General features: G+C 40.0%; 1 protein-coding gene across 2 annotated transcripts; it reads right to left on the bottom strand.

Moving 5' to 3' along the window:
• Positions 1–993: 993 nt before the first annotated feature.
• On the bottom strand, positions 994–27,990 carry LOC144636132 (bromodomain adjacent to zinc finger domain protein 1A-like). 2 transcript variants are annotated; one of them, XM_078495264.1, is made up of 19 exons: positions 27,432–27,990; positions 27,046–27,321; positions 21,928–22,764; positions 20,662–20,764; positions 19,835–20,044; positions 16,679–16,888; positions 15,572–15,667; positions 14,089–14,227; positions 12,542–12,865; positions 11,811–12,036; positions 11,116–11,298; positions 10,138–10,576; positions 8,496–9,378; positions 7,791–7,993; positions 6,548–7,054; positions 5,289–5,502; positions 4,299–4,517; positions 3,125–3,609; positions 994–2,464 (listed from the first exon to the last, which is right to left on the bottom strand). In XM_078495264.1, exons 1-19 carry the CDS (start codon positions 27,542–27,544, stop codon positions 2,204–2,206), a joined length of 5,928 nt encoding a protein of 1,975 aa, XP_078351390.1. In that variant the 5' UTR covers positions 27,545–27,990; the 3' UTR covers positions 994–2,203. The 2 variants fall into 2 exon arrangements, with proteins under 2 accessions (XP_078351390.1, XP_078351391.1); XM_078495265.1 differs by having other exon boundaries at positions 7,791–7,990; positions 27,432–27,989.

Genomic DNA, 27,990 nt, shown 5'->3' with positions numbered 1-27,990 from the left:
ATTGATATTATTGCGATGCCATCGGGAGTTTAGATCTCAACCTGAAAACGTCAGGCTGATGTTGTGGAAAAACTACAACAAAAAATATTATGGCTCCCTTCTTTCTTCGACAACAATTTACTTAATATATCCATCTTGATGTACCAAGCCTGCATAGATTGTTTTGTATTTTACGCTGTTATGATAATGTTCGGGGATCTGTGTCTCATATGGTTGTTTAGAGTTTGAGCCATGTGGTATTCATGCATGCATCAGATTATTTTCACACCTTACCTGTGCTTACCATTTGCCCAAACCTTGAAAAAATCAGTTCCCCGTGTAAATGGTTTGAAATTTGCATCCCAAAACTGATTCCCCCCACCCCAGCAAAGTACATAAGCTTTCCCCGAAAACTCCCGCAAAAAGTAAAACAACGAAAAGTAGGTAAAGTTTGTATCGAGCCAAGCGGCATTAAGCGACTAGGAGATTTTATTCTCCCCCCAGGATAGATGCTAGTTCCTCGCAGGTTTACCCCCCAGCATTAGTTCGCCGGTAGCCTGAATTTCAGAAATCTTCCTCTGGTCGCTTACCTCCCATAAGAGGCTCTCTTCTCGGGAGTAAGCGACCACTCTTCTCGGAGTAAAGGCCTGGGAAAACGAGGAAACATGTTTCCATGCCGCACGGAAACACGTTATGTTTCTGCCGGTGTAGCAGAAACAAATTTTCCTTCTTAAAACAAATATTGACCCACTTATACAAATGGATGGAGAAAGGCACTATGAGAGTAAAATGTCTTGCCCAAGAACGCAAGACAATGACCACGGTCAGGGCTTCAACCCAGACCGCTCGATCCAGAGTCCAGCGCGCTAACCATTAGACCAGCGCGCCTCCCACCTGAGCAACATGTTGGACGGACGACAACTACTGACAGGCCAACGATGTAGGACGAGGAAGGATGAAGTCACACCGTCTTTTTGTTTCACTTAATCTAATCTCAAAAAGCTCAGACTTGAATAAAAAGATGAAATTGTTTTATTTTATCAAGGCTATATACACCTCTAAACACTCATTTGTTATTATTTCTGAATAGCTCTCAAGATTTTACAACAATTGCGACTTTTCCAAGCGTACATACATCAAAATCTTCATAAACTTTTTTTTCACATAAATTGGCTTGTATCAATGATTTTCTTCAAAGCGGTGCAAGCGACTTGTTACCCTGGTGTGTAGCGAAATTATTATGCACAAAAAATTATGAATGTTATCACGAAAAACTACTTGTTTTTCAGTTTCTGAGGACCTGGCACCTTCACTCCCTTTCTGTAATAAGCAACTGTTATAAATAAGGATTCCATTTGCGCCAATCCCTTCAAGCAGGTTGACAAGAAAAACTATAACTAGTTTCTCTGTGTACTACGATTTAACTGATTTAGTCCATTGAATTGGAAGAGTTTTATTTGTAATAGAGCAGTTTTCAATTGAGTGTAGTAAAACCAAAACCAAAGTAATAACTCTAGCCAATCACAAAGGACATAGACAATCCAGTGAACCAATCAAAACACGAAGCAAATACATGTAGCTGGTACGAAGCGCGGGAAAACGTGCGCGAGCGAGTCACGATTGGTTTTGGTTTTAGTTCTGATTGGCTGAGAAAGTGGCGCGAGATTTTTAAACCAATCACCGATCGTAGTAATGCAAAACCAAAGCAAACGCAATTTATTTTCGACACTCAAGTGAAAACCGCTCTACACAAGAGAAAACTTGGCCTTCCATGAAATACAAAATACAACCTTTCCGTTACTACGAATGAGCCAAGTGTTTGACCAATGACGTAGGTTAGTATCGAAATGCCTTAGACGAAAAGCCTCGTGTTTTGTAAATTACTTTTTTCCAGTGTTCAAGGAAACATTTTAAATAAATTAGAGTCCAGCACTAAATTTAACCAAAGATGTTCAATGAGTTCCTAAACTAGCGGGAGATATGAGAACTAAACTTCAATCAACTTACAAGTCTTTTCTTCAAAAAATGTGTAGCACCTTCAATTGACCTCCCCATTTTTCTACCACATAAAAGGAGGGCACGCGGGTGGGGTGGGGTGGGGGAGAACTGCTCATCGCTGACACTACTATTTTGTTGATAGTGTTTTCTCAACAACTAGTATTTCAAACGGCCGTATCTGAATTGGCAAGAGTTTCTCAGCGACTTCGTTAGTACGCTAGTAGATTCACGACCGTCGGCTTCGAGTTTCTCGAGTCTCAGTGGCGTCGAGTCCCATGTCGGAATATTGCGTCTCGAAAAACGCCGACAGCCGAACCCCAGCTCGGGCCTCCTTTCCACGTGGTCGGCAATACTCGGAGCAGTTGATGAATACTTGGCGAACATCAGCGGCGAAATCCTCCACAGAATCGTACGCTTTGGCAGTTAAATTCTTCTTTATGGTTCCCAGGTCCACGGGCCGTTGTACGAATTCGAGGTAGTCTGGGTTCTGGAGAGAAAAAGCACCGATGAGAACTTGTTTGAATTAAGCAACAATAATTTTAAATCACGAACGAGGTGATAAATAACCAACGAGGCGCGTATTTTGGCTGATCAATGCGTAACAAACAAGCGCGAACGGAAGAATTGTTTTATTGACATTCTTAACTTACTTTCTCAGCAGTTACTCCGAAGCGATTGTATGAAAGATGACAAAATTAGCAGTGCGATGTTCACTTTTTTAGTTGAATGAAATCCGCGAGGAAAGAGAGTAAGACTGTTATATGCAAACGTTTTACAGCACTCTTGGTTTTCACTGCTATACTATAGAGGTGGGGGTGGTATGGGAGGACCTTTTTTCGAGATGTTTGTTGCCTCAGTGTGAAAAACTGTTCTAGTGTAAAATCATTCATGTGAAAATGTGTTTTCTCTGTACGTTAATTTTCATACAAGTCAAACTCATTTTCATGTGAAACACTTTAAAGAAGGACTCGTTTTGAAACTGAAGGCAAAAGGTAATTCGGGAATGACCTATTCAAGATCCTTGTTTCTAGTCACCTTTGCATATAAAAAGAGCCACCTTTAAACGGTTCAATGATCCATTATCAAAACGCTAACTAAGCCCACGAGTTAGATTGCAGCCACAGTTCAGTGTAATAACAATATTTACCTCGGCAACATCCACAGGTTCCAAGAAAGGCCAGGCGTCCTCGTGTTTCATGATCTCGTTAAGCAGTTTCTGACACAAAACAAGCTTTGCCGCTAACTTGGGATTTTTCCTGCCAGCAGGCTTTTTACTCGGCTCAGACCGCAACACAGGAGACGAGGACCGAGAAGAATCGATTGAACTTCGGCCACGCCCGCCGCGCGCCGCAATCTTGATACCCTCTCTACGACTTGATCTCGGCGCAGGTGACGGAGAACGAGACGACACCGAACGCGACGACGAAGACACTCGGCGCCGCTTCGTAGACGTTTTGTCGGCTTTCGTGCCAGTTTTGCGTGTGCGGGGTGGAGGTGATGGAGAGGAAGAAAGTTGCCGTTTTCGTGACCGACTGGGGGCTTTCTTTGTTTGCCTGCTGTTGGGACGGGACGTGCTCCGCGTAGGCTTCTTCTTCACAACCTTGATGCTTCGCTGGAGACTCTTCTGGGCCGCTACAAATTGAAAAAAAAAAAGGGATTGTAGATCGTGCAATAACACAGTAGACATGGTTGCCACACACGTCAGTTTTTAAAAATCCCTGACTTTTTCTGACCTGGGTGCCAGAGGGTTTTTTCTTTTTTGCATAAAAATAAAATTTCCCTAACCAAATATTCACAAAATGTCAGATAAAGCAGCGGCCTCCAGCCTCCCTTTCCAAGAAAAAAAAAAACATCGCTGAGATCACAATGACCTGAAATGTTTCTTTCAGCCATCAATTGTATGAAATCAGCGGTGTTATATTCAATTTTCCCTGACCCAAAATAAATTTCCCTGACTTTTCCCTAACCTTCTCAAACTCATTAATAATTCTTCAAGTTAAAACAAAGGAAATCATAACCATGAAGGAGGTTTGGATACCCGGTCTTAATTAGCAAAGATTTTTATGATTTTATTTCTCTGTTTACTCCGTAGTTTTTCTTTTTTATCGAGAAGATATATCAAACACTCGAGACAGTGTTTCAACGGCTATCCAAACACCTCGTATTTTCAACTCCTTCCTCGGTGTTTGGATATCCCGGCGAAACACAGTCTCTCGTGTTTGATATATTACTTGAAGAATTTTATTTCTCCCTGAGGTTTTTCTGACATGTAGCATTCCTGATAGATGAACCATAATGAACTTTAACAGACGTTTTTTTACCTTCAATAGTGGCTTTCTTTACGCGAGTGCTCCGCGGCCGTTCATCGTCTGCCCCAGTACACACCTGACAGGCCCAGTTTCCGCGCGGGATTCGACGCAATGGCGGATAAGCGCAAGAAAGATGATAGGCCAGCGGACACGTGTCACAACACAGAAGCTCTCCTCCCTCAGTGCACAATGCACACTGGTCGCCATGTTCAGAGCTCTCGCTGCCATCACCTGTTAAGCAAGGCAGAAAAAGCTTAACACAAAGCAGTGACGTGGTATTAAGTACCGCTTGTAACTGCTGTATAAACACCAGTAAAGAAAAAAACAAGAACTACCGGCCCTTCTTTTCCATTGCCCTGTCTAGTGCTTTGTCATGTCTTATTTTTCCAAATGTATGCATTGTAATGTTCACTTACTGTTTGATATTTATCACATGAATACACTTAAAAGCGAAAAAAAAAGGAAAGAAAGAAAAAGAAAACTTGAGTAACGGTGCGACTTTGACCGCATCACAAGGCAGGAATATTATGCCCTTCTTTTTTCAAAACTTCAAGGATTTTCAAGGCCTTGAAGTCAATTTTTGAAGGATACATGTAGCGCGCATTACTAAAAAAACCTTTGCTATTTGTTTTTAAAAAATAGATATAGTGAGAGGAAGAATATGGACTGAATTATTAATGAAAACCCGCAACAAACAGGCACATTCAAGCAGCAGATCTACTTTTCAACAACTTTCAAGACCTTCCAAACCTCGGTTTAATTTGGATTTCAATTTCCAGGCCCCCGTTGTTTAAAGAATGGATAACACTGTCTAAAGGATAAATCACTATAGTTTGTTTTGTTGACACGTATCCAATGGATACCGACTTATCCGGTGGATAGCGTTATCCACCCTTTAAACATTTGGGTCCAGGACTTTAAAGGCGCGCACGAGTCCTGTAAGACGAGATCTTAATTCAAACTGATGTAGACTGAAAACACAACAACTAAGCACCGCCTTACTCGGCTCAGACTCCTCCTCTTCGCTGTCCGATTCACTGTCGTCATCCTCCTCCTCCTCGCTAGCTTCTTCCTCTTCACTTTCCTCCTCCTCTTCTGCTGATTTTCTTTCATCCTCCTCCTCGTCCTCCTCCTTCGCTTCAGGTTTTCGTCTTCTTTCGCTTCGTCTCGTTTCCTTGGGACGGCAGTCTGCACAGAACCACTGACCCTCGGGGATCTGCGTTTACAACCGCATAGCAACCAAATCAATACACTTAGCGAGTTTCCTAGTGATTTGCTTTCAGAAATTAGCAAATACAACTTTCGCACCAGGAAGCGATATCGACATGCTGTCTGTATGAGACGCCAGCCTTTATAAGCTGTACGTTAAACAAGCAAGACTGAACTAGTAAATAATAATTATGGTAAATTTTAAACTCGGTGATAAATAATGAAGATGAAGTGTTGAAATGACAGGAGCGTGGAACAAAGAAACATCTGAGTCCTCGACGAGAATCGAACCCATGGAGTCCCAGATACCGGTTGGGCACTCTAACCAACTCAGCTACAAGAGACTCGTGGTGAGCCGGGCCATTTACTAGGTTAATATGTGACACGCATCCTGCATACTGCTAGGATCAGCAATGTCAAAATCATCAAGTGTGTAGTAAATAATAAAGATAGAAAATTTTAAGCTCGGTGATAAATAATGAAGATGAAGTGTTCAACATGACAAGCGTGACACAAACATTCTTCTTTATTAACAATTTGCTTAGAAAGTTTAGAAGCTACCGTTCTCCTATTAGTTATTATTATTTTTCTATAATTAAAGTCTACATTGAAGTCTTACTTTCAGTTTCATGTATGTACATGAAAGTTTCAGTTTTTGATATGAATGTTTTGTAAGTTACGTTACTCTTGGAAACAAGAATTCCACGAACAAGACAAACAACCTTTGCCATGGCAAATTTTAATTTAGAACAACAGATAGACTTGCTTATAGCCCATCGTTTTTATCAGCAGTTCACGAAAACGCGTGCCAGTTTCGTTAGAATTGCCTGTTGAACACGCGACTGTAATAAAGAACGAGTGCGTTGCGCGAGTACGGCAACATTATATGATGTATTAACCTCGTAACGTAAACTAGCACTTTCTCAGAAAGAGAGAAGAAACCCTCGCACGTTGCTCGGAGAGTATGAAGAAACCCCTGCTTATCCAGAGATAATCAATAAACTTTCTTGAAACAAAAGACTTGGTGCAAGTCTATCTCACGAGCTACATACCTCCTTGATGGGTGGTTTAAGGCAGTACATGTGGTGACCTCGATCACAAGCGTCACACAGCAGCATGTGCTCAGCATCTCCTTTTCTCTTGCACAGTCGACAGCGAGCGTTCAACACAGACTTGCTCCACGCAATAGACTGATCAAGCGTGTTCAAATGCACAAACACTTGTGACAGGTTTGTACAGACAAGTAGCGACTCCTCCCACCTCTCCAGACACGTCTTGTGCTTCACGGGCTCATCATCTGACGAGCTACTACTGCTATCGTCTTTATCTTCTTTCTCCTCTCCCTCGCCTTCCTTCTCCTCATTTTCCTTGGGTTCTTCCCCATCAGTAGCAGTCTCCTTCTTTCTCTTGTCCTTCTTCTTCTGCTTCTCCGCAGCCTTCATCATCTCGTTGAACTCACTGACGGCAGCGGCAGCCGCCTCTTTCTGTTTCTGTCGCTTGGTCTCCTCATCCTCGCCAAGAGGTGGATTCAAGTACTTCTTTTCTATGCCTTGCTCTACCTGTTATGTAAAAAAAACCGTCAGGTCAAACAAACTTGAAAACGCAAATGTTTGCAAGTTCAGTCGGAGCTCTCCGCACAGACACACAGCTATTTCAATTAACGTTGTCCCGTCAAAGCTTAAAGCTTAAAGCAAGACCGTATGGTTTTCTGGGTATTCACTATAATTTTGCATATTGGCCAACAGGAAATATTCAAGTTTGTATTTTTGCATGTGAAGGATACACGAATTGGCTTTCTTCGTTGGAGGCCTTACTGTAGCTTTACTTTAATCGTCGCCTGGTTTAAAGTTTTGCAAATTGTTCTAAAATTCAGTGTGGCTAAAAGTACCTTGTAACCGCATTTCTGAAGAGAAAGAAAACGTGCAAATTCGTGTTGACCGCGTTTGTCATGTCGTTATATCTCATTAGTATTCAGCACGTGCAGCTGCTGTCCTCTTCTTCCCATATTTCCTTTCGGTCTTGTCTTTAAGCTTTGATCAGACAACGTTAATTGAAATAGCTGTATATACGTTAGCATGCTAGCAGATTTACGTCCGTCGGCTTCGAGTTGCACGAGTCTCAGTTGCGTCGAGTTCGATGTCGGATAATTCGTCTCAACAAAACGCCGACAACCGAACCGCAGCTCGGGCCTCCTGTCCTCGTGGTCGGCAATATTCGGAGCAGTTGATGAATACTGTAAAACTCATGGATAAAAAGCGAATGTCGAACAAAACTAGCCCTCAATCTATCCTTTACCTTAAGCAACTCCAGCGCTAGCTCTTTGACTGCCGGGTTCACTGCCACAGACCCTACAACCAAGCTAAGTGTGGGTGTACTGCATCGTGTGCCACCCTCTCCAGGGGAAGACGGTTGGCTGTCTAGCTGCAGATGTGACGGAATAGCGGTGAACGGAGCTTCGTCTGGCTTGTCTTTCATTTTAGTGACTTCCTTGGAATCTACTGACGCCGCAAAGAAAATTAAGAAAAGTCAGGGAATGCACTGGTACAAAAAGCACTTAACTGCTTCACTCCCAAGACTTACGTTGAAATTCGCCCTAAATTTTGTCATAGTTTTTTTATAACTCTCATTAGGATAATTTCTTGTATTGTGTGTTAGGGACGCTTTTTCATTTCAAGACTTAACCTAGAGCATTTTTAGTTGCAAAATCCCATCTTATTGGGGGTAAAAGTTAATCCTCAAAACTAACTGGCCTTCTTCACCAGAAAATAAGGGCCTGCTGCAAATACCCACGAAAAATCCTTTGAGTGTCTTGTGTTAATCTATTTTCCAGGTGATATCACTAACTTTTCTGGCTAAGATATTAAAAATTACATAACAGGACTGAAGGCTAGTCTCGCAAACAACATGACACAGAGCTTGTAGAACGAGTTCTTCATGAAAGATCAATATTCTCCCAAGTAATACAACTGAGAAATATAAAGACCAGTAGAGAGAAGTTACCTGTATGACCTTCTTGTTTTATTTCCTCTTTGACTCCATTGACAACTGGCTGTTTCTCCTCATCACACTCCATTGGCTCCTCCTTCTTCACAGTCACTGCCTCCACACTGCTGTCCACACTCGCCTTTCCTTCATCCTCAACGCTTGTATCAACCTCCATAAGCTCTGCATCGCCATTCTCCTTGACGTCACTGACTCCGTTAGGCTTACACTCCTCGCCGCCCAGTGCCTCAGTCTTGCTGACGTCACCATAGATACCATTCTCCACTTTGGCTCTCCATGCCTCACGGTCGGCATTCCTAATGGAGCCCAGGTTCCCCTGCCATATTCTGTCCTCTAAATCCAGAATCTGATCACGTAAGTTTGCCTCTAGGAACTCTTCCATGGTCTTGTACCGTGACTTATCAACAGTGGGTTGATTTCGACCTCCTCGCCTCCCTTTTGGCTTGGAGTCCTTCTTCTGAGCCTGTATATCCGCCTTCAAGGGACACTTCTCCACTGCAATCGTAAGATGTTTGTATTCCTGTTGGACGGCATCCTTTAAAAGTCTCTCGCGAAATCCTCGCGGATTCAGAGAGTCTAACAGTTTATCAATATCCTCTTTTGCAGCGAAGTAGGACCACTTAACAACAGGTCTTTTCTTGTAAGATTCACACCAATCGTCATCTCCACAAGTTTCCTTTGATAGCTGGTACGCTTTAAACATGTTCAGAACTTTCCGTTCAAAGTTTTCATTCTTAGCAGTATTTCTGCCCTTGGTATGGCCGTTCACTAAATGTTTCTCTTCCTTCTTAGTGTCAGCTGAATTGCTAGGGTCTAATGTCGAGTTCTCATTCTCTTTGCCATCTTCCTTTTGCTCATCACCACTCTCTTCTTCATTATCCTATAAAGACACAATACAACATGTTGCTATGCTGTTTGTAAATTGTCGCTTACCTCCCTCACAGTACCACAACTTAAGTACGTCCCTCCTTACTAGTCTGTTGTTTGCTCATAAGTATTCAGGCTATTTAGATTCTTAAAGGTTTTAGTTTGCTAAAGAGAAAAGGGAGTTACTACAAGTCGAACCACTGTAGTCTACACGCCTTTTTTATGAGCAGTGTTGTTGTAATTTGCAATTGAAGTAACAAACCAAAGAAGTAAAGGCCTGACTAAACTAGGAAATATTGTTGCGGAGGTAAATGTTTTCCAGTTTAGTCACACAGGAAACATATGTTGCGGAAACAAAAAATGTTTCAGCTTCAGGTCGAAAACATTTTTGCTTCCCTGACACAAATTTTGCTTCCAAAACATGTTGCCTACTTTAGCCACCATGGAAGCAATGTTGTCTAGTTTATGCACATGCGTGACACTATGTTCCCACAGCATTTTTTTCTCGTTATGCCACCCAGGAAGAAAAAGATTTTGCTTGCTTCCCTCTTATTTAGCCACCTAGGAAACATGACAAGGAACAATGTTTCTGCAACAATGTTATCTAGTTAAGCCAGACCTTAAGTCTTCCAATTGATTTCCCAGAGAGAATTTGGTAGTACACCAGGACAATACATCCTAACTGATGATTCTTATTTTTTCTCACCACCTGCCTGCTTTACAATGTCTTAACACTGCAAGGAGAAAAAAGCTATTGATCGCCACAACTCACCTCTGATTCAGATTCAGACTCAGGTTCCAGCAGCAAGTGCTGGTCAGGGTCATCATCCTCCACAAACAATCCTCGCAGTGACCTGAATGCCCAGTACCGCCTGAACACCCTGTCTCTTCCCAGCGGCTGGATTGCACTCCTAGCTACTGCTTTAGCCAACTGGTTCAAAAACTCCTGATCCTTCCGCTTGCGTTCTTCCCGTCTTTGCTGTGCTAAGTCTTCTTCTTCTTCTTTAGTTAAAACAGGAACCTGACTTGCCTCACTCTCCTTATCCTCTGTTGGTTTGTTTCCATTGACCATGGGGGATTCCTTTGTTTCACTTGCTTGAGAGGTGCTCTCGTTTTCATCTTTCTTTTTAGCAGTTTTCTTGCCTCCTTTCTTCACTTGATCTTCTTCATTCTGTTCTGAGCCATTCTTGGCTGCATCCTCAGGTTTTGCACTGTAAACATCAAGATCAATCGACGTTACGTTGACTTCATTAAAATATTTCCATGTAATGGAAGTCTGCTTATACCTATTCTGTTTTAAAAACAGTGATTTGATAACATACCAACACAAATCAGTTAATTACCATATTTACTCAAATAAGTGCCAGACCCCTGACATCTAAAGCTCACAATGGTTCTTATTCAAAGAGGGTTATGTCCCTTAACAGCTGTTAAACTCCAATAATATTGAAAAGAAATGTGACACTGGCATTTTCAACTGAGTTTTGCTTGTGGTAGCTATCATTTTTCTATTAAAAAAAACACACCACACACAGCTGTCAAAGGTCATCGAAAAAAGTTTACTGTTTGCATAACAGCTGAAACACCAGCATTGTGTCAAAAGGATGAACCTATTCTTAGAGTTTTGCTATGATTTCCGTTTTCTTCAATAACAAAGTCTAAAATGCCCCTTTTAAATAGACTGAAAATACCTTTTTTCATAATTATCGTCTAAAAATGCCAATCTAGTTTTGTTTAGCATGCTTTTTACCTCGGCTCTCCTTTTGCACCATCTATCTTCTCCTGATCCTTTTCTTTCTTTCGTTTCTCCAGCTCCTCCTTCTGTCGCTGCCTTTCTTCCTGTTTACGCCGGTACCTTGCAGCAGCCTCCTCCTTCTCCTTTCGTTGATCTGCCCACTGATCCTCCTGCCACTCACGGCGTACCTTGCGACACCTGGAAGGAACACAAAATGAAGACTAAATCTACTGATATTTGAAATAATTTAGACACAACTATGATTGTCACCTTGAAGCCACATGGCAGGGTTTATAAAGGTTGCTGTTAAATAAAATCAGGTCAGTTTTTAAAATTTCAATTTTTTGCTTCTTGGTTCGTAGATAAAGCATTAAAACAGAATTTGTTTAAGGAAAATTTACAAAAACAAAAAAAGAAATGTGAGAAATGCTAAAAAGACTGTTTTGGGGAACTGCAAATAAATAGCTGATAATCATAGTTAGGCCTCCAGTAGCCTGTTGATGATTTTGTGCACTAAAGTTCATCCCCCAAAATGGCTAAAATAATTATTGTATATATACTAGATTTCAGTGGTTTCTTTTAACGAAGGAAGATTTCTCTGAAGGCACCCTATTTTGTTGACAGTAACCTCAACAGACGAGAAAAAGAACCACTTTCTATCAACAGTATATTCACAAGCATGACATCATTATTTTACAATGGTCACTTACTGGTCAAAGCCTTCTTCCACATAGTCTCGGGCTGTTGCATATGTTATCAGCTGAGTGCAGAGAGCCACCAGGACTTTAAGTTTGTCTTCAGCACCCATGTCATAGATATTGCATGTTACCAATGATTTCAACAACTGAGGCTCGGCATGGCGAAACTCTACTCCTGCGTCATCACTGTAGGTAAATCCTCCTCGACGCTGCCAGCGATAAGATGGCTCACCACACCCTTCAAGAAAAAAAGAAGAGATTAAAGGCCTGTCAAGATGAGGAGACATGTTTCCACATGGGTGAGCCATTAACAGTTATAAAGCAATTTTAGGTACAGTTTAGGCTCTCTGAAGGACCAGCTCCATAAGCCACTGAATGTGGAAGTTCCCTCTGCTAAACCACCAACTGGGACCAATTTAATGGAACTAGGTAAATATTTTCTTATTTTAGTTTTTGTAATTATTGCCAACAGTTCAATACACTGCCTTATTTAAACAATCTGTTCAAGCCAACCAGAGCTTGCCATTTCTGTTGATTACAGGGTGTTCATGTTCATGTATTTCATGTATTTTTTTTATCAAAAACATATATCGGCGAACCTATGTTTTCAAATTTTGGGTATTCCACAATCTCATTTTCAAAATCTCGGGAAGAATCATCCTGGGAGAAAATCTACCCTAGGTCTTGACAACATACAGCAAGTGCCCTCAACAAAAAAACAACACATGTAAACTTTACCGTACCTATTCTGGCACCAGAGGATAGCAGATGTAGTCTCAACAGCTCAGAGCTTGTAAAGGGGTCCATGATCAGTTCGTGGAGTGGTTTACCCTGGTATTGCATGGGCCAAGCAGCTGCCATTGTCGCTGATGCAGAAACAGTTGCTTGTGACTTCTCGTCACCATCATCATCAACTTCCCTGAGGGGCTCGTGCTCATGAGTGCCGTCCAAACCTTCGTCCTCTTCTTCCTCTAAGTGAGTGCGCAGTATCGCTCCCAGTAAGAACAGCAGCAAGTCATAGTACACGCCTTCAGCATCGTGTTCTGTTAGTGCCTCCTCTAACATGGCTACGTGAGTAGAAGCATAAACAATTTAACAACTAAAGCAAATCGAAGTGGCTATAAGCCACTAAACTTGGAAAACTTATAATTATGAAACAAGAATCAACAAACAACAACAAACTGGCAAATGAAGATTTGCCAAAACAAACTTAATTATGTTAAACTTTCCACACTTCAGTTACCTTATTGTTACCGGTACTTACTTTCGCGAGGCTTAATTTTCGCGATTTTCAAAAAATCGCGAAATTAAAGACCCGCGAAAATTAATTCTAAACGATTTCTATTGTATTTTTTATGCTAATTACATATTTTTGGCCAAATCGCGAAAATTAAGTCTCGCGAAATATTCCTGTTCCATTTTCGCGAAATTAAGTGCCCGCGAAAATAAGTAACAATAAGGTAGTCTGATTGTCATCCAGAGCAGGCTGAAAAGGCCAAGAGATGGAGTTCCCATCTGTTGCAAATTGTTTTCTTTTCTTTTTCTTTTCCCATTTTGTTTCTTGAAGGTTAGGCAAAATAATAATATCATTGGAAAACTTAAGTATTTGTCTATCTGAAGAAAACTGACATTAAAACAATATTTCGGCTGGTTATAAGCATGTTAATAAATGTAAATTAACTAGAAATATAGGTAATCAGAGAACAGGTCTACTTCTCTAGAGGCCTTAAAACACTTGCACTCATTGCATGCCTATGTTTAACAGGAAATGAGTGAAGGAGGGACACTACAACTCGCTCACTACAACTCTTTTCCAAGTTTTAAAAGAATTGAACTTGGAAGTACCTTGTGGTGTAACAAAAATGTATCCCTATCAAGAAGCTTGTCTTAAAAAAAGTCCAAATAATAAACATTGTACCATACATAGTTGATTCATCTTCAGAGTATTTTAAGGGGTTATTATTAGTGAAAAGTTTAGAAAATATATGCAGTATCTCTACTGTACAGTAGACATGTGAAAGGGTTATCATTTTCTATCAAAGGAATATGAAAGGATTACCTTTTCTGTCAAACATGATACATAACAGGGGAGGAATTTGGACCTTGGGGTGAAGCGTCCCCATATAAAAGATTATTGAGTAGCTCATACAAGGGGGGAGGGGTGCTATTCAACAAAAAAACATGGGAAAGGGGAGAAATGGTGACAATCTGAAAGCTTAATACTAGTAACTATGCGGCTCATACATGTAATATGTTGACCATACAGTGAATCATTATTTTGTGTTCTCACCAAATGAAAGGCCAGAAGGAAATTCATCTTTGATGTCAAACAGATTTCCAAAGACATTGAGAAATTCCAAGACCATCATCATATCACCAAACAGCTCTGATGAAAGCTTCATTGCAACTGGAGTGGTCATGGGAAGATCCTGTAAACCAATTTACACATGCCACAAAATTTGAGCCTGATCAACACAAATACAGTAAAAACCTGTGTATAAGAACCTAACATTTAAGAACCTGTTAGGCTAAAATTTCATTTTTAAGCACCCTTCACATAAGAACCATTTTAGGCTAAAATTCTAAAACAGGTTCTTATTTTTAAAAAAGAAAAAAAATAATCTTCTCAAAAATTAATATAGAATTAAAAAATCTTCTCAAAAATATACAGTGAAGGTTACAGTATAGGTTTGATTTTAACAGAATCAGATTAAAATAGTATAGTATTTTGCTTACCGAAGCCTCCAAGAATACTGTTATTGGACATTAAAGACCAGATCATTTAACAATTCTACTTTTTTTCTTGAACAAAAGTAAAGAACCTAATTAAGAGCCTAGTTAGCCTAATTTTACCCTAAATACCATTTATATAAGAACCTGTTTAGGCTAACTTATATGAGGGTTTTTACTGTACCAGGACACAGTATATTTGCTGGCAGCGAATCACTTTTCGCAAATATGCAAGAACACACTTAGTTCACTGTGAATTCAGAGAAGATGAAAGTTACACTGTCCAGACTGTAACTTACAAGTTATATCAAAAACAATAAATTTATATTGGTCATAATATCAAGGTGGTCGTATTAAACGAGTGGTCATAAGGTGGGGATCTATTCTATATTATTTTAGAACCTAATCCTCTGATCATTTGTGCTGTGACACTACAGTCGAAGCTCTCGTAAGCGGACACCCTCGGGACGCGAAAAAAGTGTCCATAACTGTAGCTGGCCGCTTACGAGAATGGTTCTCGTAAGCGGCCACTAGAAGTGTAGGGGAAAGATGGCCGCTTACGGGAACTTGCCCAGCTAACAATAACTGGGCAGACGTGGATGACAACAAAACAAGCACTAAAATATGATACTTTAATTACTGTAAAATCACTGTGACGAATGGCGATGTGAAGTTTATTTACAAAAATAAGATACAAGGGTAGCTAATAGGATTTTCTTTGGGCTGTCTGCTTACGGGAGCTTAAAAACAAAAAGTCTAAGTCGTAATCTCTGAAAATGTCCGCAACCGCTTACGGGAATGTCCGCTTACGAGAATGTAAAAATACAGAGTTTGTATGGGAGTCAAAACAGGGTTTCAGACAAGGCGGCCGTAAGTAGAGCTGTCCGCTTACGAGAGTGTCCATTAAGAGAGCTTCGACTGTATGTTAAAAACAAACATTTCTTGCTGTAGAAAATTTAATAATAATGCTAAAAACAATTACTTGCACTGGATACAGCACTGTCTCTTTCTGTCTCCTGCTATGCACACTTGCAAAAACAAACCTTTAAGTCATCCAGCTCTAGGTCTTCTCTTGGTTTGTTCCACTCCTTTAACCGTATGGCTTCCAGCCTCTTTTCTTCTCGCTGTTTCTCGCGTTCCTGTAATTTAAACCACAGTAGTTACTGAAGGCACTCATCTAGTGTAGGTCCAGAAATAGTTAATCCAACGTTTTGGCAATTCTAACTTCATCAAGGTTTGCAAAACTTGTCCACTAAGATTATTATAGTTTACGACCTGCATTCAAAGTTATTGGTGTGCATACTCGAGCAGACGTAGGAATGAAGGTTTATTCGTTTGTCTCACGATAGAATCGCTTTGAGATGTCGATCGCGATGTTTCGACTGCAATACTGCTAGTCTTCATCAGGAGCAGGGTTGTGCATACATACAACATTAGCCAAACCTTAGGTCTAACCTGTAGAAAGCAAGGGTTCTGGGATTAAAAAAAATAGCTTTTCCTTATGTTTGTTAAGGATGCCTGTTAATGTAGGTCGGTGTCTAGCCTAGTGGCCCACACCACTGGAGGTTATCCCAGTTTCCGTAGCATGAAGCGACTAGGAGTATTTCTACTCCCGACCCCCCCACCCCCCGATGGGATGCTAGTCCATTGCAGGGTTACCCCCACCCCCCCCCCCCCGCATTAATTCTCTGTTACCCATTTATACACATGGGTGGAGAGAGGTTCTACATGTCTTGCCATGAAAACAACACAATGACTCCAGCCAGGGCTCAAACCCAACTGCTCAATCCGGAGTCCAGTGCACCAACCATTAGGCCACTGCACTTCCCCAACCTGTTCATGTGCACACCCATTATTGGACATTTATATAGGAACATGGATGCAAAAACTCAATGAACAGGTTTTACTGACACCTTATGCTCCAATAGCAAATTTGCACGATGTCGTCATTTGACTACAAATACCAGAATTCATTTCACCTTTCCTTTGTTATTCAAATTTTGAATTCCCAGTGGGGTTTGAAAAACAATTGCTCTAATTAGAATGACAAAAAGACAAAGCGGAGGATTCTGGTAGTTGCAGTCAAGTGACGCCATCATGCAAATCGCCTATTGGCATGATTAAGTTAGTAAATACCATTACACTCTTACCTTGTCTCTTTCAATCTTCTTGACTGCTCTTTCCTCTTCTCTCTTAACTTTGTTCTCAGCTTTCTCTCTTTCCCTTTCCAATTTCTTTCTTTCTTTTTCTTCTTCCATTTGTTTCTTCCTCTTCTCCTTTTCCTCCTCCATAATTCTGCGCCACTCTCCAGGTGGAAGTTTCATCTTCTTGTCATCTTTACTTTTGCCATCTTTTTCCTTCTGTGATTTAGCAAGATTTAGAAATTGCAATTGATATTTGAACATGGTATTATAACTTGCTTTTCTCTACAAGAGATGGTCCTAACCTATGTAGAAGGAGAAGGGTTGAACCCTGGGCTGATATGAAAAATTACCCTTGTAAAAATTTTACCGCGATCGCACCGCGAATCGCGGCGCGTTTTTGGCCGCCGCGATTGGCGCGATCGCGATTGAGCGTGGATCGCGCCGCGATCTGCTTGGATCGCGCCGCGATCTGCTTGGATCGCGCCGCGATTCGCGCCGCGTTTTTGGCCGCCGCGATTGGCGCGATTGCGCCGCGATTGAGCTTGGATCGCGCCGCGATTCGCGCCGCGTTTTTGGCCGCCGCGATTCTCGCATTGTGGCGCGATGGGTCGGGAATCGCGCCGCGATCGCGCCTAAATCTATAAATTTAAAAACAATTATCTTGGCGTTTTGCATAACGACAAAACAAACACACAGACTGTATCGAAACAACATCATTTATTTACAGAAGCTTACAGAAAAAGACGGCCAGTTTCGCTGCCGAGCACAATTAAATTTCGCAAAGCCGGAGAGCGTGATTGAGTCTTTAGTTTACAAGCAAATAAGTGAACAGTTCTTCTGTAAAATGTGAACAACACATACATAACGGCAACTAACCTTTTACTCTTTCTCAAGTGAAAGAAGATGCAATGATGTGATCTACCAAACGAGCGAACTATCTCTTGCATCTGCGAAGAAGCCGAACCGTCGAAGATGCGCTTTCTTTTCCCCGAAGCTTTTTTAAATAATACAACATTTAAGTCCCAAGCATCAACAGGTACAACTATGCATTGAATGGTCCTTACCGTCAAAATGTTTTCCTCTTTCCACTGTTCGAGTTTTGCATTTTTTTTATATTCACAGTTTAGCTGTAGTTCAGTCAACAAAGTCCATGACGAAGCGACGAAGCGCTAGCTGTTGAAATTATAAACAAGCAGTCGCTCGAATTAACAAAACAAATTCTAGCAGTTTTCACAGAGACGCTTTTCCCTCAAGTTAGGTCGCTTCTAAACTCTTGTTATTAACAGAAGCAGCTAAAAAAGAACATATTTTTCCAGTCCTGATTGTGAAGAGAAAACATACCAACTTTCTCGAAATAAAATTTCTTTTCTGCTTGGGATGGCGTAGCGATTGCGTGTACTATGCACTACGTGACCTAACTCAGCCAATCGTAACGCTCAGTTCACGACACCTTGCGGCAAAAGGCGGGAAAGGACTTCGATGTGTGTGGTCTACGATCGTGGTCTACGGGAAGGTAAATATAAAGCTCTAAAAAAAGCTCATTCTGACAGCCTCTTCGGAGCTACAATTAAATTAAATGCCATATAGAGGATTTTTCAATGCAAAAAACGCAATTGCAGCGAATTCCTGATTGTATTTGCATTTGAAGAAAATGGCCGACAGAAATTTGTCATTGGATTGCTCGAAGGTATTAAGGCTCCTCAAAGATAAGAAAAGAAAGAAACAAAGTGTTTAAAAAGATTAAAAAACGGACTGTTAAGAAATAAAAATTCTTATCTTTTAATTTATCTTTACTCATTATCACGCGCCGCTTTGTCGCGCCAGTTCGTCTAGACTAAAACTAAATAAAACTTTTCTCGTGGGAATCACGTCCTCACGGCTCACCGTCACGTATTAAATAAAATGTTTTTCGACATTTTAAATCAAACTAGTTTTATAACTACTTTGATTAGTACTTAAAGTTTATTTCATCAATACAAGTCATGATTTGCGTTACGACCACAGCATGATTTGTGAGAGTTTCAAAGCATATTGACTTTCTCCCAGTGATCGAGAAGTGAGTTCTAGCCGGGAACACTTCCCGAGATTTATTCCAGCCCCCCAAATCGCGGTGCGGTGGTAATCAATCGCGCCGCGATCGCACTCATCACGCCGCGATCGCGACTATCGCGGCAATCGCGTCGCGATCGCGACATTCGCGGCGTGATCGCAACTATCGCTGCGCGTTCGCGTACATTTACAATCGCGTCACGCACGATCGCGTCAGTCGCGGCGCGATCGCGACATTCGCGGCGCGATCGCGGTAAAATTTTTACAAGGGTATCTCATGCTAAGTCCATCCTCAGAGACCCAGATCAAGGAGGCGAGTCAGGGCAAGATTTTTAAAGACGATTAGCAAAACTATGTTTGACAAATGTTCACATCAAGAACTTTTTTGCTGCAGAGTTTGCTGCTCAGTTAACTTTCTGTCTCCCTGACTAATCCAAAGATGGGCCTTGAAAGGAATTTCATTAGTTTTTTTAGTGGAGGGAGGGCTCGTTATCACAAGATAACAATATTTGGGGTATTGGGAAGTGGTATTTGTAGATGTATAATAAATCCATAATGTGCAGTTCTAGAAAATATCCAAACCCACCCTATGGAAGGTCATTGGAAATTCTGAGGGGGTGGGGGATCTCGAAAGCCTAAATTGTTAAAGGAAAGTATGGAGTTTATCTGGAATTTCCAGAGGGGTGGGGGGATTCAAACCAAAAACCTTCTGTGGGAGGGGTATGGGTATTTTCTGGAACAACACAATAAAATTAATAGAAAACTCTGATAAGACTCTTGACTCATGCACCAATATATAGCATAAGGCCAAATGTCTCTATTTATGAAGTTCCCGGCTGTGGCATTTGGGCACATTGTGATTACTCTGACTACAGTCAACTCCCGCCTTGTGGACACCTCATTATTACGGACATTGTTATTATGGACAGGAGCTGAAGTCCCGGCAAATAAGAATTACTGAAAAATAACTTCCGCTACTACACACTTTTTTCTATTACAGACACCAAGTTGTGATCCCGAGGGTGTCTGCTTTAGTGGGAGTTAATTGTAGCCATAGTTTTACTGTGACCAGAAGGAAACCTTTAATGTCTTTAATGCATTTCATCATTTCACCTTTTCTTTCTTTTTCTTAGTGCCTTCTCCTTCATTCTTTGACTCATCTTCTTTGTTCTTCTTTTTCCTCTTTTTCTTAGCAGGCCCACCCTCTCCTTCCTGGTCTCCATGTGTAAGGCTTCTTTTCCTGTGTTTCTTGTTCTTTGGAGGAGAAGCAAGCTTCAAAGGTATGTCTGGTTCACCAAGATCAAATTTCTGTCGGTATGCCCTCTGGAAAAAAAAAACACATTAAGTGATGCATAAGTGAACAATAAATTATACCCAGACTTCTACATTAAAAAGAAGTCAAATAGCAGCTCATAAAACTTAAAGAAAGAATGAAAAATAAATGTTACATTAATCTGCTCTTAAATGCCATCTTTCTCACATTCTTAATAGTTTTAACTAGAAAACTAACATTTTTTAAACCTTTAGGAACATGTTTGAATAGATATGCCCCAAATAGTAATCCTAAAGTAAATAGCTATCTTCAAAACCTACATGCGCATGTCGTTTGAGATGAGTAGCCTGCACACTGGCTTTGACTATGTACAACACTTGGGACTGTGGCCTGCTGGAGCAATTCAATTCTTGAGGAATCATACAAGTGACAAGCTCATTATTTTTCTTGACTCAAGATTCAATACTGGAATCTCAAAAATTTTGACTGAAGACTCAACGCTCGAAATTTTCGAGTTGAGACGATTGAGTCTCGAGGGACCGTCAACTTACATTTGAGCAGTAATTAATTTAACTAAGTTCTGCGTGTACATACACCATAGACACCCTTCTTGTGTCCACGTAAGGCAGATTACACAAGATTGACAACACAGAACAAGAAAACACACCTGCACAATATAGACGCCCTCTTCTGAATGGGGAGTACTTCTTTCACAACTGATCTTCAAGAACATTTTCACCTTATCTCTGGTGAAAACACCTTTTCTGCGACTGAAAAATGAATTGATTTTGTAATTTTACATGCTAAAATTCAACCAGAATAAACCTGTATCTGCCAGTGAATAGTGCCGTCTGTTAGGCTACAATAAGTTCAAGTACACAGCTGTCCTAAATGTACATTCATATCAGTAAATTATTACTGTAAAAGCCCTATTAAGTATAGCGTTTGTCTCACAATGTAGTCACTTCTGTAATAAATCAGGACGTTTTGACCGCATACCGCTAGTTTTCATCGGGGGAAAAGGTTGACTGGTTATGCATAACCTTATGAAGCATGATAGTCTGCTGTGATTGTATGGTTTCAACATCATGCTCTATAAGGTAACGTGTAACCAGTTGAACTTATCGCCCGATAAAGACTACCAGTATGCAGCTGAAACGTTGTGATTCACATCACAAGTGACTAATTGTGAGACAAACGATAATACTTTATTATTAGAATTGTACTCTACCACAATGAACAACAACAACCTTTTTTGCGATGCCATCTTTTGAAACTTGCTCTCTAAAAAGCTCCAATCTGGAAGCTCATTTTTTTAATGTTGCCATCTGTATTAAGGCCCCCCCCCCCCCCTTCACTAGATGGCAGATAACAATTTATGAACAAGTAATGCTCAGTTCTTTGCCCCTGGGTAGGGGATAGGGCTGAATGAATAGGTGATAAGGTAACTTTATGATAAAGATGAAATGTTTGTTTGTCACGAGCATGGAACAAACCAAAAAATCCGAGTCCCCGAGAGGATTCAAACCCATGGTCTCCTGACACTGGTTGGGCACTCTTAACTGATATGCTATGGAGAGGCTCTTGGTGAGCGAAGCCATTTCTAGGTTAACTGGTGCCACGCGTCCTGCATACTGCTAGGATCGGCAATGTCAAAAGCATCATGTGTGTAATAAATAATGAAAGATGGTAAATTATAAGGAACTCAAATTAACTAAAGTTATGCTTTTAAAGTTATTCATCCACCACATTCAGTTTGTTACAGTACTTTTTTGGGAAATGTGTTTATACTTAATAAACAGCTCTAAAACCACTCTTTTTTTCTTTATATGTACCCTAACTAAAAAACTATCCCTGAGACGGTCCTGGAAAAAATAATCCCCTCCCCTCCTAAGTGGCTTAATAGAGTTTTAAGATAATTAAAGGTTAGTACCTGACAAGTGAGGCTTGAACAATCACAACTTCTTGTTTCTTTTCTTTCTTCTTTGATCCCTTATCTTTCTTGTCAGAATGAATTCTGATTTCATAATGATAAAGAGCAGCAGATGGCCAGTTATACACCGGCTTCTCTTTGGGAGATGTCAACTTTGGAGAAGGCTTCTTTGAGCTCTTTTTATTATCATCATTATCATTATCGTCATCATCATCAATGATGACAATTTCACCTTCAAAACTTTTTGTTTTACTAGTACTTGGTGATTTACTTGTCTTTGGTGACTCTACTGCAATTACATCACAAGACGACTTGCTCTTTGGAGAAACAATCTTATCATCATTGCTTTTCCTTGAAGAGGGCGTGGATGGCTTCTTTGCAATCTTATCACTATTTTGTTTAGATGGTGTGCCTTTCCCGTCTGAAGAGTGCTTCCTTGATTTGCTAGCAGTCTTTTCACCACAACTTTCCACACTTTGTTTCCTTGATTTAGGCTTTGAATGTGATTCCTCGTCCAAACTCTTTCTTGGTGATTTTCCAGTTGGAGATTTAGCAAACACATTGTTTGCGTTGTACTTTTTTGCATGGCTAGATAACGGCTGACTATCTGAACTACTTGAACTATCACACCTTTCTTTTCTTGGTGTTCCATCAGAAGGGCTGTTACGATCCTTAGAGGTCGGAGAATGAAGTTTATCTCCAGAGTTGCTGTGTTTTCTTGATTTTGGAGACAAGAGTTTTCCTGACTTTCCTGTCTTGTTTGGTGAGCTCTGGGTTTTACCTGATGGGCTTGAGCCTTCAGAAGGAGGAATAACTCTGGTTATGATGCCTCTTTTCCTAATAAGAAAAAATGAATACATAATGTAAAAAAACTCTACATGTAACTATGATATCCAATTTTTTATTTCCTCAATTTTGTTACCATAATAACTTTCTTGGGTGGAAATACATGTAATATTGTACACTAAAAGTGAATTCTGATTTAATTTATAAGCTGATTAGCACAGTTGGCCAAAACAGAACATGTCACGTTCATCCTAAATCAGATCAGTAGTGCACATGGAACATGGAGTTATACAATTAAGCCATATTTTTCCATAGTAAATATACTATTCTACAAGTCACTCATGCATTTCTGGTTGCTTTGGCAGCATATCAAGCTCCTTTGGTGTTGCCGTGGGAATTTGTTCAACCAAACATGCCTGATAAGCCCTCAAAGCATACCAAAAAGGTATGATTTGGTTTAACTGTACCCAAAGTCAGGGGAAAATCGAGTGATATCAGGTCACTGACTTGATATCACAAAAAATCAGGACAATAGAGGCTTCTGATTGGCTAATTTTGAGTCTGGGTATGGCAATTTTTTTTTTTTTTTTTTTTTTTTTTGGGGGGGGGGGGGTTAAGACAAGTTACAAAATCATGAATCAGTGACTCAGCGACTGGTTGCCTCATTACTATTCATGTCCTGGAAAAAGTAATAAAACCTTTTTTTCCGTTTTTCGGCAAAAAAATGCATAAATTTTGGGTTTACAAAATGCTATACTCTATAGAGTCATGGTAAAATAATATTAGTCTAAGACTACTTGCCCTCATTTTCCATAGAAATAATGAACTCACTTTTTGCTCATAGTCTACATTGTTGTTAATACACCATAATAATTATCATGATGGTGTATTATTTTAAGACCCCATAAAAAGTTAAATATTCAAGTGGAACCACCAGGGCTCAAAATAACGGCCGGTCAACGGACAATGTCCGGCCAAAATGACGATTTGTCCGGACACAATTTTGGTTCGGCGGTCATTTTGACGGGTCACGCACACGGCTTTCAAATAAATAACACACACAAAAAAATTATTTGCATTATTTCTTGAAATTTTACAGTAAAATCATAAAATATCATAGCAGCTTGCAGTCACAAATTTGTAGAATACAGATGAGACGGTCACGCTCTGCGAATTTGTTAGCGGTTTGCTTAAATAAAACAGGAAACATCCACGTCTGTAAATATGCTAAACAGACAACAATGAACACGGCATCAATCAACGTCTGCTATAAAACACGCGTACGCATACGCAATATTATTACAGTTTCAATTGTCGGGAGGGCCGAGAAAAATAGCACTCGTTAGTGGATTTAAAAAACTATATACACCTTTAGAAAGTACAAGTTCGTAGCGTGTTTTTCACCAGCAAGATCATGAGAAAACAATAAAATCATTAAACGCTTTGAATGTTAAGTCAGCAATGTTTCTTTAAATTGTGCCTATTTCGCAACTGAACATGTGCCCATGTGTGCTGACAATTTGACCACCTATGACGTGGTGCTACTTAATTGTCGAAGAGAGTTCCGGTAAACGTTTGCTCGTACTGTACAAAAAAAAATAATAATAATGGTCTCCGCGTCCGGCGTCTACAGATTGAAACGATAACTCTCGATATCTTTTATTCTTAGCCATGGCATTCAAGTGTTTCACGCCAATTCTATCGGTCTTCTTGTGTAAGGCTACTTCTGCGGATATCTATGATTAAAAGTACTTTGCCGTAAGTATATTTCAGCAGCTCAATCAGGCACCGCATAGAACAGGCTTCTCTGTTGTAGGCGACGTTGAAAACTTGGAGAGATCCATGATTTTTGAACTGCGAAGTGACGTAGGCTTTCTCGCTAATCTCTTGGCAGTCTTGAAGAAAGAGAACTTTTAAACGAGGGCATCTTTTAGGAAGCTCGATGAACAACGAGTCTGAGCAAAGGCAAAGTTATCTCACTTGTAGCATGGGCATATGTCCTATTACTATTTAGTGTTCGGTAATAAAGACCAGTTAAGTGCTTACAACCAAGATCGCCTCGACCCATAAGTCGTTAACTAACGTAAAACTATGCAGAGTAACATAACATTACGGCTACTGAGCATTTTATTTTATGTAGAGTAGAACGCAGAAGAAATGGAAATTCAAAAAGCGAACATAATAAAATGACACTTTTAGCGATCAAAACATTAAAGCCTAAGCCTTACACTCTTTAACAACGAGTGTTTTAGCTTATGGGTCTATTGTTTCAAAGTAAATACTCAATATTTTGACCGGTCAAAAACGAGACATGACCGAGCAAAAATTGATTTGGCCGGTCAACATGACCGGTCAGTATCCAAAAATTATTTTGAGCCCTGAACCACGAACAGTCATTTTGGATATTTTAAGTGCAAATTTCCTGGTCTTGTAGAGATTTTACAGTGACACTGAAAATTTGACTTAGCTCACATAAGAAAAGGAAGGACTATGCCATAGGTCATGTCATTTTTATGGTATCTCTCATTTAGCATAGCTTTGGAATAATAACCACACATGATTTCTCTCAGCTATTAAACAAGTGCTATAACAAAAGAAAGTTTTTTTTTTTGTGAAAAGGAAAAGATTATTGAGATTTAATATAATTTATAATTTAATATAAATATCACAAATTTAAAATTTTGGTGACTGTATTATTTATTAGTTATGTATATATATATAGATTTCTTCATAGAAAGTGCGCCATACGGATTTACGAGTTGCAAAACTTTGGGAAAACGAACGAGTTAGTGTAGCGAACGAGTGAGTTTTCCAAAGTTTTGCAACTCGTGAATAAAAATCAGTACAAAGCACTTTCTATGCTGTAACTTGTTTATTTTATATATAACGAGAATTAATTTCAATAATATACATGTAAAAAAGAAAAATTACTGGCGACAAACTCTCCTAGACAAAAACTTTATTTAAATAAACACACCACGTTACATTTACGTTAAAAACATTGTATCGCATTGAGGTAACTTTGCCACAAGCGAATAAACTACTGGCGAATCAATTGGCGAATTGTGGACAAATTGTGGCAACACAGTGAGTCGGTTAATTAAACAATAATTACCACGTAAATCCAGATTAAAAATGCAGTTTACTTAACCAAGACGATACCAAAAGTGCCTGAATATTCTTAGAAAGTCCGCGGATGTGCTGTTAGTTCCGATGAAAGTCTTGTCTTCGCTTTCTTTAATCGACACTTCGCCTTCGCCTGTCTTTGCTTGGCCTTTGAAGAATGATTTTTATCACTGCTGTATTCTTTAGGTTTTGCTTAGCGTGTTTCTGTTGGCTTGCATTTCCATTAAGTTCATAAAGGCAAACTTTTGTAAAAGAAGAAAACGTATAGCCATGTTTTCAAAACATAAATCGACCTCGTTGGAAACCATTTGAATTCTGGCGCTGTGATTGGTTAAGTCGTACTACTCTAGATGCTGATTGGTTATATTTTTCACATGTGAAGAAAGCTATAGGTGAAGCTGATTGATTGTATCGCTTTTTCACATGTGAAATACAGCAAATATAGAATTCTATTTGCAAGGTTTATTGCTTAAAATTCTTGCTATATATATGATAAATATATATATTCAATTAATTATATGCAAACTGTACCAGCTATGATACTATCAAATGAGGAACATAAACAAACATTAGCATTTTCCGTAAAAATAAACTGTGTCAATGTGTACATTTTTTGTTATAGTACTAAAAAAATAGCTTTCCTTTATTTGTCGTGAAATGATTACCAACTATTTTATTTAATTATATTACAAAATTTCCTCCAAAAACTGTAAAAAGTACAAAAATGTTTATAACATTAAACAATTTTTGACAGCTGTCACTCAAAAAAGGTCGATTAGAATTTGTAACAGCAAAAAATGCAATAGCTCAAATTTTAGCATAAATAATACTGAGGTACTCTAGGTACTGGTTACTTAAACAAAATGGCTACCATCCCTGTGTTGAACAAAAAAATTTCTTAAAATCTCCAAAAAACAAAATTTAGGAAAATAACCCCCCCACACCCCACCCCTACACATTTTGTGTCCCCCTGGATGTAACCAAGGAGGAAATAAGAATTAAAATGGAGAGAAAAAGGGATTTCTTCCTTAGAGTAACTTTATGGAAGAAGAAGACGCCCGCTGGATGGCTATGACGCATCGTACCTCGCGACGGTTTGGTGCGATCACCAACTACCAACACCATGCAAAAATCTGCCCCACACCCCTCAAATGTGTTCCCATTTTCGAAAAAGCACCTTTACAAAAAATGAAATAATTGACTTACTTGCTTGAGAGGTAGTGAACGTCAACTTCTTCGCCTTCCTGGTAGTGATCCTTCAAATATGAAAACACTTCGTCGCATAAATTAGCTAGCCGACCACGTTGAGTGTGGTGGACGAGTGTAAGTGCCGCTCGCTGGATGGGTTCTGGGAGGCTATGGCCTTGCTTTCTAATCGCCCTCTCTGAATCATGTGCCTCTTGGTAGGTTAAGCCACTCTTGCCAGTGTATTGACAGCTCCATAGCATGCTGCTACACAAAATTGTACGCTCGAAAAACGACCTGAAACGGGAAAATGGCGGAATCTTACAACACTAGGTGAAACTGTGAACAGTCAAAATGAATGAGAGTGAACCGGATATAGAAATACTGCAATAAAGGGCAAAATTTACCTATAGTCGCGAAAAACTTCATTTGTATGGCGGCAAACGAAGACTTCTTCGTCAGGTTTGAGATCTGGAGGCGGTTTTATAGGTGAAAACGGTTTTCTATTCAGCAAAGGCATGGTGAAGTTGCCGAACTAGAGAGTGCGGTGGTTGACCGCGAAACTCTCCCAACGCGCGCGTAAAAGTGGCCACGACTTCCCGCAAGAAGAAATCCAAGACCTTGGATTTAGTATCTGATGAAGATTCCTAGCCAAGCTATCCTCACCAGAAGTAAGGGTCAAAAATATTTTTACCAGCCAAATAAATTCCCCGCCGGCCGCGCAGCTCGTGTGCTCGAACAGCTACAATGCCGTGATGTTTCAATAGACTTCCTCCAGTACCACCGACTCCACGAGTACTGAGGTGCCCATTTGAGAGGCAGTTTTCTCCAAATCTAGCGGGTCAAATTTTACCAAATTTCATCAGAGTGAACTGTGCTAAGTGCTGAATGAGATCCTTGGTTCAGAAATGAATTAAATTTTTTCCAACAATTTAATTTCGCCTTTCAAATCGCGAAATAATTTTT

Source organism: Oculina patagonica, chromosome 13, assembly GCF_052425735.1.
Source record: "Oculina patagonica isolate OP01 chromosome 13, crgOcupat, whole genome shotgun sequence".
Taxonomy (NCBI): Eukaryota; Metazoa; Cnidaria; class Anthozoa; order Scleractinia; family Oculinidae; genus Oculina; species Oculina patagonica.
Note: the sequence above shows the minus strand (reverse complement) of the source record. Positions and strands in the feature narration are given on the sequence as shown.

Bases quoted from the DNA above. Each gene is read 5' to 3' on its own strand.
- LOC144636132 (XM_078495264.1), bottom strand. From the start codon at position 27,544: ATGCCTTTGCTGAATAGAAAACCGTTTTCACCTATAAAACCGCCTCCA. The intron at 15,668-16,678 runs GTAAGAGTGTAA...TTTAAATTACAG, and splicing joins AGAAGATTGAAAGAGACAAG to GAACGCGAGAAACAGCGAGA. The intron at 4,518-5,288 runs GTAAGGCGGTGC...CTTGCTTAACAG, and splicing joins AGAGGAGGAGTCTGAGCCGA to GTGATGGCAGCGAGAGCTCT.